Below are 19,282 nucleotides of genomic sequence, written 5' to 3' on the forward strand. Positions count from 1 at the left end.
GTGTCACTTTCACAAAATTTTGTAAGTGAAAATATGCCTATTTTTTTTTTAATCTATCAAGGTTGACATCAATATATAGAAAAAAAAAATTACCTTGGTATTTTTTTTTCTAGTAGAACTCACCATTTGAAAATCGTTTTGGACTTATCATATGAAAAAGGTATAGAAAGAAGATTTTTTTTTTCTTGCATTCTTTTATTACATTGGGGGGTTTTATTAGAGAAAATATCCTCACAATAATATTGAGGTTTTATTAAAGGGATAGAATTTTTCTTCATACATTCTTTTATGATAAAAATTGAGGTTTTATTAGTAGAATATAATATCAGCATAAATTGAAATTTTATTAAAGGATATAAAGGTTTCAATAAGGAATATAGATGAAGTTCTAATTATTTTTGGTAACTTTAACACTTAGGAATGGTAGTTTAAGAAAGTTTGGGAATTATTAAAAAACACCATCCTTATGTTAGACAATTTTGGAAAATTTTGAATAATTATAGTCTATTAAGACAATAAAAGAAAATATTAAAATTGTGTCTTTATAATAATAAATTAAGTTTATATATATGCACAACCCACTCCTTTGATTTTTTGGTATGTTTTTTACCTTAATATTTTTATACTAAGTTTGGAGCATTCCATTCCACCCAATTATTGAAGCTCAACCCAAGTATTTTAGGTTTTTTGGAAGAGACCTATATAAGCTTTTTTTAGGCCCTATTTTCCCATTCTGTTTTTTTTTTTCATGACCTTTTCTCTCCCGCCTATTTTCTCTTTGGTTTCCTTCTATTTTCTTTTCATCCAAACACTCTTTTTCTTCATTCTTCTTCATCTTCTTTTCCTTTCTTTTTTTCTTTCCCATTTTCTTACTTCTTCCTCACCTGAGGTAGTTCCGTTGTCACAGCTCTTTCATCCTTAATCGTACCACAGGCCCCCATCGTGCTCCCTTGCCGTCGACAACCATCTTCTCTGTCGGGGACGCCATTGTTTCTCTGACCACTGCCACGATGACCATGTCGTAGTGATTCGTGATTATAGATCTAAAGGGACAGATCTCCTCGATCTATTTTGGTATTTTTCATGTTTTTATGATTTTGGCATGTTTGATAGGTGAGAAAATTTGCTTTGTAATTATTTTGGGTTTTTGGTTCAAAATCCCTTAGTGACAGTGAGCAAAAAGGGTAAAATTCCTCAAAATTACTTGGAACATTCTCATTCTTTAAGCCTGAGTAGTTACTGGTGTTTTCTTGTTCAAGATAATGAGTTTCACATTGTATTTGAGATTTCTTACTCTTAGTCTGTTTGTACACCGAATGCACGGAAATGGGTTTTGATCGAGAATGAAAAAAATGGAACATTTCATGGGTTATTCATGTAAGGTAACTAGATAGGTTTATAATATTCTAATATAATCTCAGATAACATGTTCTAGATTTTATTATTGTTTTTTCTTACTATTTTTAACTTTTAATGATTTGTGGATGTAATTACATGAAAGCTCTATATTCTACAGAGGACAAGAATGAAGACAATGTATATTCTATTTTTGATTCACATGGGAGGTATTTTAAACATTGCATTTCATTTAATTTGTTGGATTTTATTCCTTACAATCATTTATGTCTTTTATGAGACTATAGGATAAATAATTCAATTAATTAATGTCTCATTTTCTCAAGCAGAGTGTTTGTGCTCTAGATTTAGTTTCTTGTAAAAAGTTTAGTTTGATTGGGGAATTCTTAAAAATGATATCTTGATAATAGATATTTTAATTTAATATTGAAAACAGAAAGTAGTGAGAGGTTGACTTGAATGAAGCTGCTCTTGATAAAAACATGGGAGAANTCGAAGGAACGCCGTGAAAGATCTGCTAGATTATTGCATGATCGAATTTGTTAACATCATCTCACATTTCTTCGAGCTCATGAGTATAGAAGAATTTAGGGAGATATGCTTAGTTATGTCACCTTTTATGAATCCTCCTTTAATTTGCGCAATACAAGCAACATTATCTTCATGTAACTTAGTTGCATTGCCTCTGATGGAAGGTAGTTCACATGTTTCTTGAATATGTTGGATCATTGACCTTAGCCATATACATTCACGACTTGCTTCATGAATTGCAAGAATTTCTGAATGATTTGATGATATGGCCACCATTGTTTGTTTGATAGATCTCCATGAGATAGCAATATCATTGTAATTAAACACATACCATGTTTGTGACTTATCTTTGTATGAATCTGAAAGATATTCTGCATCTGCATATCCAAGCAATTGTTGCTTTGATTCCCTGGAGTAAAATAAACTCATATCAGTAGTTCCGCGAAGATAACACAATATATGTTTGATACCATTCCAATGTCTTCGAGTTGGAGCGGAACTATATTTTGCTAATAAATTGACAGAAAAAACAATGTTTGGACGTATACAATTGGCAAGATATACAAATGCACCAATAACACTAAGACATGGTACTTCATAACCAAGTAATTCTTCATCATTTTTCACAATGACAAAATGGGTCATTTTTCACATTAAGTGATTGAACAACCATTGAAGAACTTAAATGATGCGTTTTATCCATATAAAAACGCTTCAAAACTTTCTTAATATATGTTGATTGATGTACTAAAACTTCATTTGGAAAATGCTCGATCTGCAGGCCGAGACAAAATTTTGTTTTTCCAAGATCTTTCATATCAAATTCCTTCTTAAAGTAATTTGTTGTTCTTGTGAGCTCTTCAGGAGTTCCAACAAGATTTAAGTCATCAACATACACTGCAATAATTGCAAATTTGGTTTCTGATTTCTTAATGAAGATGCATGAGCATATAGGGTTATTCATATACCCTTCTTTTAGCAAGTATTCGCTAAGGCGATTGTACCACATGCGTCCAGATTGCTTGTATCCATACAAGGATCGTTGTAACTTGATTAAGTACATGCTACAAGGCTTTGTACTATTTGCTTTAGGCAATTTAAATCCTTCAGGGATTTTTATGTATATATGATTCTCCATGGATCCATATAAATATGCTGTAATAACATTCATGAGGCACATATCTAGTCTTTCTGGGACTGCCAAACTAATTAAGAAATTATATGTGATTATGCCCATGACGGGAGAGAATATTTCCTCATAGTCAATACTAGGTTTCTGCAAGAAACCTTGTGCTACTAATCGCACTTTATATCTTATGATCTCATTATTCTTATTGCGTTTTCATACAAATATCCATTTGTACTCAACAGACTTTACATCTTTAGGTGTTTAGACTACAAGTCCAAAAACTTCTCATTTTGTTAATGAGTTTAACTTTGCCTGCATAACTTCTTTCCATTTTGGCCAATCATTTATATGTCGGCATTCTTCCACATTTCGTGGTTTAGGATCTTCATCATTCCTTATGGAGGCCACTTGGGAAGTGAAAAAAATATTATTTTGATACCATTTTTCTCCCGTGTATACATAACTTATTGAGATCTCACAACTTTCAGGTACTTATGCCTCTTCAGGGGCTTTTTGTTTAATATGTGCCTTTTCAGGGCTTCTTGCTCAATATGTGCCTCTTAAGGGGTTTCTTGTTCAATATGTGCCTCTTCAGGGCCTTTTGCATTATTTGTATCTCTTCTAGGGCTATAGATTTATCAACTTTAAACTGATCAGTCATTTTGATGGCCTTTTTTAAAGTGCCAAGTTTTTCTTGGGTTTTCCTCTTCGGGGAAGTTACATCCTTTGAGCCGACAGGTCTACCACGCTTCAGGTGTATCTTAGATTCATTTGTTAACTGTCCTATAGGGACATCAATCCGTGCTGGAGTATTTGTAGTTGCGATATATGACTTTGTTACTTTCTTTGTATGAATGCATCTTGTAGTTGATTTGCAAGATTTTGCAAATGAATGATCCTTTGAACTTCTAGTTCACATTGATTTGTATGAGGATCAAGATGAGTCAAAGTCAATCCATTCCAAATAATTTCACGTCGTTTTTCTGGAGCGGGCTCTTCTCCCCCTAACGGCGAGAAAATTGTTTCATTAAAATGATAATCTGCACAACATGTCATTCTACCTTTTAAGTGTATAGGTAGACTAGTCACTAATTAAAAACTTCTGGTTTTGTAATGTACATCCATATGACCTTTTACCCCGGGGGACCAAGTTGGTTTTAAAAGATTCTTTTGGATCTTTCATCATATAAAGTGTCATTCACATGAAATCAAATACTACTAGTGACATAGTCTAAGCTCTTCTGGAGTCTTTAATTTGGTTTCTATCACCTCATATAGTATTGACATTGTTTGTCATCAATGTTGTGCAATTAATGAGACAAGAGTTTCATCTAAGTAACAAGTTATAAAACATTGTCATAAAGACTTTGTCTTTATAGAATTGAATATATATTATCATAGAGAAAGAGTTAAAATCAATGAAAAAATATTAGTCATCGATGATGACTTAACTTAATAACTTGTGTAAAAGCAATGAGAGCATATACAACACAATAAAACAAATATGAAAAGATGATTTAAAGTTATATATTTCTTAAATAATCTCACACATTTGATTTTGTAAGTGTGGAGCAATTTATACATGAAATAACAAGGAAGTATTTCAATAACCAAACTAATTGTAGTGATAGATCAATAATTTTATTCAAAATATTATTATGATCTAAATCAATGTGTAAAAATTAATTCATAAATCAAAATTTCAAGAGAACATATCATGATTTAAAGCATCTTGTTGTCTCAAAACTTTAATTGAAATACTACAAATCCATCTAAACATATATGAAAAGATATAACATAATATATTGAGAACAACAGTTGAACCTATTGTAATTTCAAAATTATTTTTGATAATGAAATTATTGCATTAATAAAAATACCGTATGTGGCAACATGCAATAATATATGTAAATTTTTCTACTAATGACAGTATAACTGTTAATAATAGAAATTTATAAAAACTATCAAACACTTACCTATTTGTATAACTTGATATACAAAAATATTAATCCTTTGATAATATGTAAATATTATCTATATGCTTGTTATCATAGCTTTAGGCTATAATATATTTCATTATAACTTTTGGTTATATAAATTTCATAAAGTTGTACAAAATTGTTAGTTAACAATTTCGTTCTCTATAGCTTCTAGTTATAAGAAAATACATATTAACAACTTTGGCATAACCTTTGATTAGCATAAAGAATATTAATTTTCTTATTTTCATAACTTCGGGTTATGAATAATAATATTTATATAACTTCTGGCTATATAACAAAATTAAAAAAATTATGTATCTTCTAGGTACATAGTTGTTCATTTCAACTTCCTATTCTTTTATTGATGTTTGGTAAAGGTCGACCAAATGTTTGGACGTACGATAAGTACGCGACCAATGCCCTTTCATAACACATCTATAACACTTATTCTCATGGTTCTTAGGAGGTTTGTCTTGTAAACACTTCCCATTTTCTTGTTTTACCTCAATATTATTCCACTTCTAGTGGTGCAATAAGGCTTTCATTTTTTGAAAATTTGGTAAATTATTTATATAAGAACCATGGTATTGGGGATTTCTTCCACGACCACGACCATGTCCTCGTCATCATCCATGAGTTTGGGACAATATTACATTCACTTCAGGGAATGATTCAAATCTAGTTGGATGAGACTGATGATTTCTTATCAAAAACTCATTTTTTGTTAAACCTTCATGGAGATGATAACGAAGGAAAATCAGTGTTTTTGAGCGATTCTACAAGGATGCTTGATTTCTTTCTTTGATCATAGCTCCAAGATTCATTGACAATTTTGTTTTGAATAACTTCTAGTTATACAAGAGAATTATAAATTGTATGCATAACTTCTAGTTATGAAATTATTGTTAATAAAAATTGTTTTCCATAATTTATGTTGTGAAAAATAAGTGAGTACAAAAGAAAAATTAAAAGTCAATATTTTTCATAACTTTGAATTATGATCATTTTGTCGAAACAAGAAAATACGCAAATTTGTACATAGCTTCAGGCTATGAACTATTTATGTATAACTTCTAGTTATACAATATAATTAAAAGAAATTAAAGAAATTAAAAGTTAATATCTTTCATAGCTTTAGGCCATGATTATTTTGTTAGAATAAGAAAATATTTAAATTTGTACATACCTTCAGGCTATGAACTGTTTTTTGTGTATAGCTTTAGGTTATAAACTATTCATTGGGTAGATTTGTGCATAACTTCAGGTTATGAACATTTATTTATTTCATAACTTTTGGCTATAATATTGTTTGGTATAATTTCCAGTTATACCGTATAATTAAAAATAAATAATTGGGGATCATATACATAACATATGGTCATGTATTTTTAATTATGTAATTTTTTCTCATAACTTCTGGTTATATGAATTGCACATATTTTTTTTTTTCATAACTTCTGATTATAGGGATTGTACATATTTTTCATAACTTCTGATTACAGGGATTGCACATATTTTTCATAACTTCTAGTTATGAATTTACCTTATAATTTATAATTTATCCCATAACTTCTGGTTATAGAGATTGTACATATTTTCATAACTTCTGGTTATGAATTTACTCTATAAATTTATAATTTATCCCATAATTTCTGGTTATAAAGATTGTACATATTTTCATAACTTCTGGTATGAATTTACTCTATAATTTATCCCATAACTTCTGGTTATAGGGATTGTACTTATTTATGCATTCGAATAAAATAAGTAAAATAGAGAGTCAAAGGTAATAACGTAGAAAATCATAATATAAGTTTATCACATACCTTTTGTAAGAAAGAAGATAAAATAGTCTTTCTATTTCTCTGAAAGGAGAACACATTTCTATTTCTTGAATAGAGAAAAATATTTCTATTTCTTTTGTAGAGACTAGTCGTACTCATAACGTGCTGTAAATTAAAAAGTGAAAGGAAAAGAAAACAAGAAAGAGAAATCAGAATGTAGAAATAGAATAGAATGCACGGAAAACTCTATTTGAATTTTATTAGGGGTCTCTCCCTTTTATATAGAGTTATAAAAGATATTTATAAATGATCATCCACAAGTTACCATAGTACAAAATCTCATATTTTATAACACTTGATATTTAATAAAAGAATTTTTACAATAAACTTTCCAAATATAAAATTTAGTCACATCAATTACTCCCACGCCTAATTCTTCTACTACCAAAGATTGAAGTATAAGGTTAGAAGGGTCGAGTAAATCATTAAGTAAGGTTGTAAAATGTATCATGATTATATACAAGGATGAGTTAATGAACATATTCGTCTACAGCAGCATTCCACACGATTGAATTGAGAATGGCATAGAAGCCAAACCAGAACTGAGAGTATTGCGGTTGCGTGGAGGTCCTAAACTTTTTCCAATGTGGGATGTCTCAGTGTTAGTATGATCGCCATCGGGAAGAAGTTGATCATTGTACTCGATCCACCTTGAGCATTCGAAATGGACTGAGAAGGCTATAGCAACCGTGCCTCTTGGCAAAGACGCAGCCTGGAGTGAGGCCATGGTCGCCACTGTTCATTTCTGCCAACACCTTATTGAAGGTATCCACTTCACATAGAAGCAACACAGGGCCTTCATTGCTGTATCCATATTCCTGTTCAGCCTCCTCTAGCAGCATCTGGAATGGTGAGTGGTTAGCAAACTGGTCTTGATCACGAACCGCTGTTCTGGGCTCCAACGTAGACTGGGAAGTAACCTTTGGGAGGCACTGGGGACTTTGTTTTAGGCTTATCAACTTCTGATCGCTTTGAGGGTTTGCTCTTTGAGAAAGAGCTCCAAGGGCTAAATGGGTTCACTGCTGACTTCTTGGCTCCGCCACATATGACCCGGCATCGCTCCCATGCCTGACCGCCATATTTTTCTTCCCTTTCCCCTTTACAGAATCCATTTCTACGGTGAAAAACCCACTGACGCTTTCTTCAAAAAGTAGAGACCAAATAATACTCTTATCTGAAGAGAAACTCAGAAATAGAAAATCGCAGAGGATGATTAAGCTCAAAGCTGAGTTTGTAGCTGGGTCTCGGTAGCTGATGTCTGATTCTCTGCAAAAGAGAGGAGCGTGGAACCATATAAATAGGCCTTGTGGCATGCGAATACTAATCCCGTGGGTCAATGCGTGGAAGGCCTCGGTTTGAATTGGTGTACTATTCTTGTCTTCCAAAATGATGACATTAGAGACCCGCTTGCTACGGTGTGAATTCATCGCCTCCGTTGTGGACGAATCAAAACGATTCATAAAGAAAATTTTTTACACAACATATTCTTTTAATGCATGTTTACCTAATTTTTGACAAAGGGAATCAAAGGAAAATGAGCCTAGATGATGAGAAAGATGGAATGGGAATATAATTAATTCTATCTTAGGGCTATGTTTGGTTATTGAAAAATGTAACGCTATATTTGGTTTTTAAAATTTTTGAAGGGAAATGTAAAGAAATAAAGTGGAGAAAAAAATTAAAATAAAAAAACTTTAAAATTAATAAATTATTTTATTTATTATTTAAACTCATTTTATTTATGTAAAAATTAAATAATCCAAAAATACATATATTTTTAATTAATTATAATTATAATTAATTCTTTTTTTTTATAAGATAATCAAACATAAAAAAATTATTTTTCTTAATTTTTTTTTCTTTCCTTTTCCAAAAATCAAATATAACCTAATAAAAAATGAACATTTGATCTAGGTTGTTTTTTTTTATAAATAAAAGATAATTAGGATTTGTTTGTCAATAAATTTAAAAATAATTATCACATTTTTTTAAATAAAATTTTGTTAGAATGATAAAATACTAAAAATAGTTTTCCTTCCCTACTATGTATAATGTAAAACTTTTTGACCTATTCTCCATGATTTAAATTACTTTTTAGAGCATTCTACCATAAGAAGAAAAAAAAAAAAAATAATTTAAATTTATTTTGAAAAATCACTTTATTTTAGATTACATGTTATTAAAAATATTTTAATCCAAATTTTGTAAAATGTGCTTTTTGAAATTGAAAAACTATTTTTAAGAATAATTTTAAGACAATCTTCTGGGATATGTTTAGTAATGTTAAACATTCTCAAAAATTAAAAAAAAAACAATTTTAATTGTTTCAAGAAAAAAATTATGTTTTAAAAGTAAAATATAAAAAACAATTTTCTCTTGCTTATTTAGAAGGTACATTTTTGTATAATATAAAATGTTTTTATAGTTATGTATTTTTAAAAATTATTTTTCACAATATTTTATAAAAAAATTGAAAATAATACAAATTTGTTCTAAAAAATAAATTATTTTCAAAGAAAATTATTAAAAAAAATTCTGTAAAATTTTAAAAAATAAAAAGTAAAACTATGTTCTGTAAAAAAAAAAACTTTTAATTTAAAGTAGATAAAATTATTTTTAAAAGCAGCTGCAAACATGTCCATGACAGAAAAATATTTTCAAGGAAAATGTCAAATATGCCCTAAAATTTTTGGTGGACAAAGTTTCACTTAATAGGAAGTATATAATACCATAATGTAATTTCCTAATTATAGAAATTAAATCCCATTTGCCCACTTGTCACTTGTCACTTGTCACTTACTTAGACTGATACTCCAAACGCACGTGTTCAACTATAAAACGTGTGAACGCAAGTTTTCAACTTTAGGTATTGAATAAATTAAAACTTGAATCCTGGATTGACCGTTGACGAGATCCGAATGACATAGTAGAGCTTTTAAATACAAATTATTCGTATCCGCTCACACAGAAATTTTGGTGTGAGTGCTGTTTGCATCGAATTTCCTATCAATGACTGTGTGATGAAGTTTCTGATCAGTTTGATAGTCCAAATTGATGGGCATGCGGACTCGCAAGTCGCAAGTCTTAAGCGTGCCGCCACGTGGTAGAAGACAGGGTCATTCTTAAACATCATCTTCAACTCCCAAGACGTTGTTGCCAAACAGGGCTCATGTGAACAGCCTAAACCCAAGGTGGAATTTGCTTTGACCGTGTACCAATCAGAATCTGTTAATCACCACTTAAGGAAGAAATGAATAAAAGTCAAAACGTTATTTTGATAATAAGGGAAGAGGTCAGCAGAGATTCCCCCTTTTTTTTGCTTTTTACATTATAATTTTCTTCAACGGAAGAGTCATTATATGGTTTGAATCAGGTATCTGGTTGTCTAGACTCTAGATACTTATTAGAATTTTAGTACTTTATTTATAACATTTTTAAAATCAGTTCCTTAAAACAAGGTTTTATAATAGTTTCTAAAATATTTTTTTACTTATCGACTTACCTAGAATACAATATTTTAAAAAAATTGATTTTGAAAAGTGTTTTTAATTTTTTTAATATTTAAAAATATTTTTCAGAATTATAGTCAAACGCACTCTAAATACAACGAACTTCTATGGATTTAAAAATTTATCAAATATTCTTATTTTTAATTTTCACTCAAGGTAAGGGATGTATTTGTTAAAAATTCAAATCTACGAAAACTAGATGTATTAAACCAAAACCTTGTGAGAGGTGGATGAAATCAACCTTTAAAAATACTTAAGAAAAAAAAATTAAATTTATTAAAAAAAAAACCATTTTATGTACATAACAAATCCTTAAAATAATGTTTTCAATAAAAATAAAATAAAATTAGTTGAACATGTTTTACAAAAATGTTTTCAAAAATTATTTTCAAACAGACTTTTAATTATATCATTTAGAGATTAATTGATCATTTAATAAGATTGAATTAATTTTTTTATGACATTTAACAATGTACTTATTTGGAAACTTAACCATCTCAATTTATTTCATTTTTAAAAAAGCGGAATTATAATGCGAGTACTAAATAAGTGATGTCAAGTAATTCATGAAATTCAACCTTCTTTTTTGTGGAATTTGCCTCTAAATTTGATGGTTAGACCGTCAAAAATTATGCAAGAGCCTTTTATTTGTTTTTTATTTTTATTTTATTATTTCAATATACTTTTAGATGTTTGTATATTGTTTATTTTTTAATTTTTTATCTTTAGATAAAAAAATAAAATATTTAATTTTATAAAAAAATTGATGTCTAAATGATATATTTACATTAGTTTATAGATGTTTTAAATAAATTCAAACTTCAAAGAAAAATCAATATTTATATTAGTTTTAGGTAAATTCCAACTTCAAACAAAAATTGACATTATTACCCTTTTAAAATTATAGGGTTACAATTTGGGTGGGTTAGTCGGGTTGATGACTAATTCGAACACAACCCGAATTAAGAAATAATCAACTCAAACTCAATCTAACCCGACTTCTAATATAAGGTACTCAACCCTAACCCAACCCTATTTTCCTAAATTTGAATTGATGAGTTAGAATCCAGGTGATTAAGTTAGAATCGGTTTGATTAGGTTAGACTTGAGTTGATTAAGTTGGATTCAAGTTGATCAGGTTAGTCAGATTGATTGGATTGCATGATTCAAAATTCATTTATAGTGTTTTTTCTTTTTTTTGTTGAGAAAAAAATTTATATATTTATGCCAAAATTTAAATAGTAATAAGACAAAATTTTAAGATAACAATTAAAAAGTATATGATATAATTATAATTTGATATATATATTTTTTAAATCTAAAAAGAAAATGAATATTATTATATAATATATAAATATTATAAAAATATTAAACTTTGGTTCAAGCCTAAGCCAAATTGAGTTTGGATTGAGAAAACTTAATTCAAATTCCAATCGAGTATTAAAAATGTTTGCCAAAATCCATCCAAATATCAAGTTGGATTTAGGTTAAGTCGAACCAACTTAGTTGAAAATTATATAAAGATAAAAAAATTTCAATGTCTTTCCAATTTAGAATTGACACCTTCAACCATAAATAAAGATTTACCATTTTTTACTATCTTAATTATAAATAGAGTCTCCCAAAAAAATATAAATTCAAGCCTAAAAAAAAAAAAGTCACTTAACATGATGTGCATTTTTATCCAAAAGAATCAACCTTTAGGGATCATATCATTAGAAAAACTATCGAAAACCATTGAAAATGTTAGTTGTCATTAAAGTTTTTGAAAGATCGTGTCAAGTACTTGACTAAAATTGTTATTCAAAATATAGAGAGCTTTTTACTGAAATAAAATGTATAAAAAATTAATCAAAACATGATAGTGATGAAAATGTGGACTCCCCTTAAATGCCAAAAGTGTCTACTTTCTTTTCAAACATAGCAATTTTTTATCAAAGGTTTATGTATTAAAATATGTTATTTTAAGGTGTTGCCTGGGGGATTCCCCTCCACATGTTCCATTTAAGCTCAAGACCCCTAGGTCATCTAGGACAAGTATGTAACCTCTCTAGGATTATTCTGTCCAGACTAAGATAAGTTCTATCTAACATCAAAAGTGAGAGGGTTTCCTTCTCCCACAGGGTAAGATGGAATTGATAGCTTGGACCCTTAAATGGGAAGATTTGTCAAATTAAGTTTTTAACACTTCTGGCATGCGTGATTAATCACGTCTGACATTTGAGCAGTCGACAGGACTCCATTTAGCCCATAAGTTTATGTCTATTAATTGTTGCACATAATCCTAGATATTGACAGACTAAATGGACAGACAACTACATGGTCCGAGATCTTGACACGTTAGCAAATGACACCTTCCTAGTCGCCCTAAGGACAATTATCATTATAGAAAAGATTAGAGTGCATAGTCAACACTACAATGACGGTGTCATCAGCTCTATATAAACCCCTTAAAAAGTACGAACAAGGTACGTGCACGCATATGTCCATTCTCTTCTATAAAATAGTTAGAGTTATTCTTGTCTAACTTAAACTTCAGAGGAGTGTGTTTGGATCACCCATTCGGATATCCTTTTATGTAGGAAAGAAGTCCCTTTGGCTTTGATACAACTGGACGGACTCTTCAAGAGGCACGAAGTAGGGAAAAAGTCCGTCTAACTTTAACGAAGGTAGACGGACTTGACTCCAGTTACCTTGACTTCGACATTGCCACAATATCAAATCGGTATCTATAAAATTGTGAAACCAATCATAACACGTCACATATATAATTTGGCTTTATTATTTTCTACCTAATTTTAATTTTATTGTTTTGTATTAATCTTATTCTTTAATACTTTTATCTTATTTATTTGCTCTTGTTTCATTTGCTTAGATCTTGATTTCATGTATTTATATATTTATCTCAAGTTGTAGATTTCATTATATATTTTCAAATGATCACGATAATAAGCTTAATCAATTCCAAATCTATCATGAGAGTTTATACTATTTTAAAGTATTTGATTCAATCTACTATACCATTAAATGTTTCAAAATAAATACAATAATCAAATAATTATAATTAAGATAATTTTTTTTTTTTGAATATTCGCAAATTTTATAGGACTACATCATCCCCATGTAATTTACATGTAGATTTCAACCATCCCAGCTAAACCCATGCCACCAATAGAGGCCTGGAATAATCTTCCACATTAGTCACAACACTTTACTATTGGTTGATAACTGGCTTTTTCTTCCATGTTTGCTTTTAGGACCAAAAGCCAAAGCTTGAAAATCGTTTGAAAATTTATTTTATGATTTTTTTTTATATATAAAATGGATTATTTTGTTCACGCAAATCGATCCCTATTCTAACCAAGTATAAGATTTTTTTTTTAAATAACATAAAATAATCTTCCAACCTGGAAAAATAAAATTGACAAACTTTTGATAAAAACTTTATTCTAAAGATAAGTTAATTTTTATAAAAAATTTAAAGTATTTTTAGTTTTATTTTTTTGTAAAATATTTTAAGCAAGGATCGAAAAATGTAATATACTTTGAAAACTTTTGTATTATATATAAACATGATATATCATCTTTTCAAAGAATAAACCAAAAAAACTATTTGAACATAATTCTATTCTTTAAAATAATTACGAAAAATATTCTAATCTTGAACATAATTACTTTTAAATTAATTCTTAAAAATTATTCTTTGAATATGTCATCAAAACGGATTTTAAGTTTTTCATATCTTTTGAAACCATCGATAATATTAACTTTTTATTACATATTATTTTAAAAAGTTTAAATAAAATTGAAACCATATTTGGAAAATAGGACTTCCAATTAAGGCTATAATTTTGAATTTATATTTAAATCGTAATCTTTAAATGTAATTTTAAGAAAAAGGATATGATGAATTGATTGAGATAATTCAGAGTAGAATTGAAAAATCAGAGGGAGGTTGCCGTCACAGATGGTGCCTTCACCCTTAAAAACTTTCATCCTTTGACCACGAGCCACCGCCCACCACCATAGTTAGTACCTAACATGGATCTTCATCTATGGCCATACGCCAAACCACCGGTTTCCTTTTTCGCCATAGCTCAGATTTGAATATTTGAAAAGCAGGGGAAGCTAGAGAAGATCTTGGGGGTTTTAAGGGTATTTGTGGTAACAATTTTTTATTTTCCAGAAAAAGAAAAAAAAAGAAAAGAAAAGAAAATATGTTCAACGGTCAGAAATAGGAAATATTTTTTTGTTTTTAAAAATAAAAAATGTGGTTTTTAAATAATATATTTTAATTTTTTTTACTTTTTTTAAAAATTTGTTTTTAAAAATAATTATATAAATATGAAAAATGATTAAAAATATTTTTAAAATATATTAAAATATATAAAAAATAAGTTAAAAACATTTTAAAATTTCAAACTAATATTTGTTTTACAAAACATCAAAAAACAATTTTAAAAAATGATTTTCAAAAACTATTTTTTAAAACAGTTTTAAAAAGAATTACCAAATAAAACCTAAATTTTCATCTCACAAGCTTTCAAAGTTATAAATTAAAGCGTTTTAGTAAACACTTCCCAAGTTACGATCAAGTAGCTGAGACAATTTCACAAAGAATAATCGAAATCAAATAAAGTGGGCAATTTCACAAAGAATAAGTGAAATCAAATAAGTTCGGCAATTTCTCAGAAAATAATAAAAATGTTATATATTTCAATCAGATTAAGAGTTTGTTTAATATTATTTTCTTCAAAGTTCATACATATGCAAGTTCACAAGGCATAGAAATCTAGCGAGACCTTGTAGATTGATGCTGATCAATTCACCTCAAGCATCCGAGACGGACTGATCAGAAGGCTATAATGACCATAACCCTTAGCCATGTCGCCAAGACCCAGACTATGAGATGGACTGAGAAAGCTACTGCCAGGACGACTAATCTCATCTCGGCCACCGTCCATCTCCGCCAACACTTCGTAGAAGGTGTCAACATGGCATGGAAGCGACACAGGGCCTCCATTACTGTACCCATATTCCAATTCAGCTTCTTCCAGCAGCGTCATGAATAATGGATGGTTAGTGAACTGGGTCTTGATCAGGAACCGTTGTTTCTGGGCTCCAACATAGACTGGGAAGTAACCTTTGGGGGTCTTAGAAGGCTTAGCTGCTTCTGGGTTTGAGACTGAGCTACAAGGGCTGATATTTGGCATACATTTCTTGCTTCTCCGACAGATGGATTGGCATCTCTTCCACGCCCTCACCATCATATTTTTCTTCCCTTTTCCCTTTATACCACCCATTTTGCAATGAATAAGGGAAGAGGAAAAGAAAGAGAAATGTTTGAGATAAGTGGCTTCTCTCCAAATGGTGGGAGAAGGAGAACAGTCTATATAGCCCCACATATCACCCGAATGGCCATGTCAATGTCAACACTTTTTGTTTTCTTTTTCCTTTTTTTTTTTTTAAAAAAAATATACATACATGCATTAATTTGGTTGAATTCAATTCAACGCTTTATAGTTTTTTAGTTTGAATTGCTTATAAATTAATTTCTACGAAGATGATACGCGTGACGCCACTTCAAAAGGCACATCATTCAAGGTGAAAGATACGTTCTCGTCTTCTATGAACCAATAGTCCAATATGGTATTTTTTTATTATTAAATTATTATTTTAAATTTATGTGTGGTTACATAAAATAATTAAGAAAAAAATATTAAAAAAATAATTTTCACATATTTAATTTAACAATAAAAAATATAAAAAAATTAAATATAATTAAAATTGTTGTAAAACAAAGTGAAAGAAGAAAAAAACAAAAAAAGATAATAGAACGCATGAGAAAACTCTATTGAATTTCATTAGGGGTCTTTTCCTTTTATAAGGAGTTACAAAAGATATTTATGGATGATCATTCACAAGTTATCATAGTAGTACAAAATCTCATATTTTATAACACTTCCCATTGGATGATCATAAGAATATGTCTCATTAAAACTTTACTAGGAAAAACCCTAGTGAAAGAAAAAGAGTACAATATTTTTTTGGATTACTACAACTGCCTCGTTAAAAACCTTACCAGTAAAACCCAATGGGCATTACAAGAAAAAATGTCATTCATGATATATATTATCTTGAGTTAAAGGTAATATATATGAACAACTATGACATATGCAAGTTAGTTCAAACCAATAATGACATATATAAAATTTGTTAAATTCTTCTATGATTTGATGATACAACCTTAACAAATAATATATAAGTCAACATATATTTAATATGTTCATATGCTAAGATATCTAAATGAAAGCAATGTTGACATATATATATATATATATATATATACTAAATTTTTCCATAACTTAATGATAATGTAATCTTGACAAAAAAATTATAAATCAAAATATAATTAATTTACTCATATGTGAAGCATGGAGGAAAACAAAATTTTCCACAGAAATATCTCAAATGGGGGAGTTGAACCCCCAACCAAACCAAAAGGTTGGGAGAACCTCGACATTACTATTAGGGCATATTTGCCCTTGTTAATAATCTTGCACTATATATACATATATTAAAAGTTTTCATATACACATAATATTAAAACAATACTTTAAACAACAAATTAATTATAATTATTTTATAATTAAATAAAAAAAAATTCATTTAATTGAGTAACAAAAGGTTTTTAATTTCATTAATATATTAATTAAATATTAAAAAATTATACATTTATCATCATTTATTTTATATCATTTAATACATATCATTAATATATTAATTAAATATTAAAAAATTATACATTTACCATCATTTGTTTGATATCATTTAATACAATTAAATTAAATATATTTTAAAATTAAACATATTATAATCAAATATCACAATATTATTATTGAATAATATTTGATGTAATTTAATAATCAATGTACACTTATATATATATATTAATTTCTTCAACAAAACAACTTTAAAATGTCTATTACACTTCTAATTTCATTTTTAAGAGCTTTATTTTACATTTTCAAAAGTTTTGATCAATTTTAAATCAATCGATATTTTGTATCAAAATATTCGCTGATATATCTCCGATATATTCGTAAAATCGAACTATTGATATATCCATGATTATCGATATTTTTATCCTTGATGTGAAGTATCTAAATAAAAAGCAATAATAATATATATTCATTTGCTAAATTATGTGATTTATTATAATACAACCTTCATAGAAAATTTATAAATCAATAAATATTTAATAAATTCATATGTTAATGTGTGGACCCCGCATTTCGATGCTCATGCGTTTCCCACTCGATGGCGAAACTCGCTTTTTATTTGAAAAATTGATTTTTATTGATTAATTAAAAATGACTTGGAGTCGCCACTTATTTTTGTTTTATTTTTAAAGGGTAAACAAAATAAGAAATAAAACCCTAAGTGTGACTCCTTATTTTTGGAAAAGGTGGTCTGCGAAAAACCGGATCGGGTTCGGGGGTCAGGTTACTTATCGGGAAGGTACGGTAAAGACCGTAGCACCCCTCTAAGTCCCTAAAGTCGGGTCTCTACTAATAGAATGAAGCTGACATGGCAATGGATGAATAAAATCAATGAATACCCACATCAATCATGCATGTATGAGAATCAGAATATATAAGATGAATTATCAGAATGAGTGAATGCGTACCTGGGCAGCAATCTCGAATGCGCTATCATGAAAGGGGGTTAGTGAATAAACACAGAATATCTATATGTATATCAAGGAACAGAGTAAATCAATCACATACAGTTAATGGATCAAACTATCAATCAATCAATTATAAAATCAAGTATGTAGGGCCCCCACCAAAGCCCGTTTATTTTGGCATGAATTAATTTCGTAAATTCCATTAATTGGAATTACAAAATTAAATTCTTGCTTATTTTAAAATCATTTTAAAAACAAATGAGATGTGAGAATTACTTGCCAGAAAGAAAGATGGCAGCAAGATTTTATTAAAGATGGAAGGATTTTTGGAATCTAAACATTTTAAGGATGAAAAATGGGGAAGTTGGGATAATTTGAGAATTTGGAATTTGGCAAAACATTTGAAAGCGAGGTTAGGAAATTATCTTTAAAATAGCAATAATAAAATAATAATAATAAAAAATAAAAATAAATAAATAAATAAATAAAAATAAAGATAAAAAATAAAATAAAAAAAATAAAAAAATGTAGAAAACCACATGGTCAAAGGTCGCATGCCAAAGGTGGCCATGCAAGTCATAGATAAGGGTGGGTCCAGGTCACCTCCATATCTTCATTGTTTTTGTTTGTATTTTCCTTGATCTGCAGCTTCTCTTTGAACATCTTCCTCAGCTGCCTTAAACTAGTGTCACTGAACTTCTTCAGTTTTATATCCTCAGCAGTGTCCCTGCTGTTTTTCTTCTTTCCCGTCTCAGTTTTAAGCACCATTTTCCTGCCACTGTTGTCTAGATTCTCCTTGTTGTCAGAAAGGAGTGTCTTCATTTTTGTGGCTGAAGGCTTCTTGCTTGATGATTTCCTGGTTGGAGTTGACAGGATTGGAAGAGGAGCCTGGCTTAGAAGTGGGAAAGCTGCCAAAGGAGACAATGGGGTTCTGCCTGAAACTGCAGTGTTGGATGCTGGACAATGAGGACTCGTTATCTTTACTGGAGTTGGAAAATTGTCCAACAATGAAGGGAATTTGTAGACTGCCGTGGCATTTTCTTCTGCAGTGATCAGTTCATGAAAAACAACCGACATTTCGTCTCCCTTGGGCAATGGTTCGACTGAGTTGTTGGTCTCATCAACATCAACACAAGCTTCAGAATGAGGCTCTCCAGTCATCGACATTGGATCATAACCATTGGAGGGAGGTGAAACATCCTCAAAGTCCATGCTTCACTGTTTGGCAAATTTGAGCTCAA

The 19,282-nt window shown here is 29.4% G+C and overlaps 1 protein-coding gene across 1 annotated transcript; it reads right to left on the reverse strand.

Annotated features, from left to right (window-relative positions):
- Window positions 1-15,171: 15,171 nt before the first annotated feature.
- On the reverse strand, window positions 15,172-15,654 carry LOC117904219 (auxin-responsive protein SAUR50-like). The gene has a single exon (XM_034816726.1). The coding sequence runs from the start codon at window positions 15,652-15,654 to the stop codon at window positions 15,172-15,174; it is 483 nt and encodes a 160-aa protein (XP_034672617.1).
- Window positions 15,655-19,282: the final 3,628 nt, after the last annotated feature.

The sequence above is a fragment of the Vitis riparia genome, chromosome 17, assembly GCF_004353265.1.
Source record: "Vitis riparia cultivar Riparia Gloire de Montpellier isolate 1030 chromosome 17, EGFV_Vit.rip_1.0, whole genome shotgun sequence".
Lineage (NCBI taxonomy): Eukaryota > Viridiplantae > Streptophyta > Magnoliopsida > Vitales > Vitaceae > Vitis > Vitis riparia.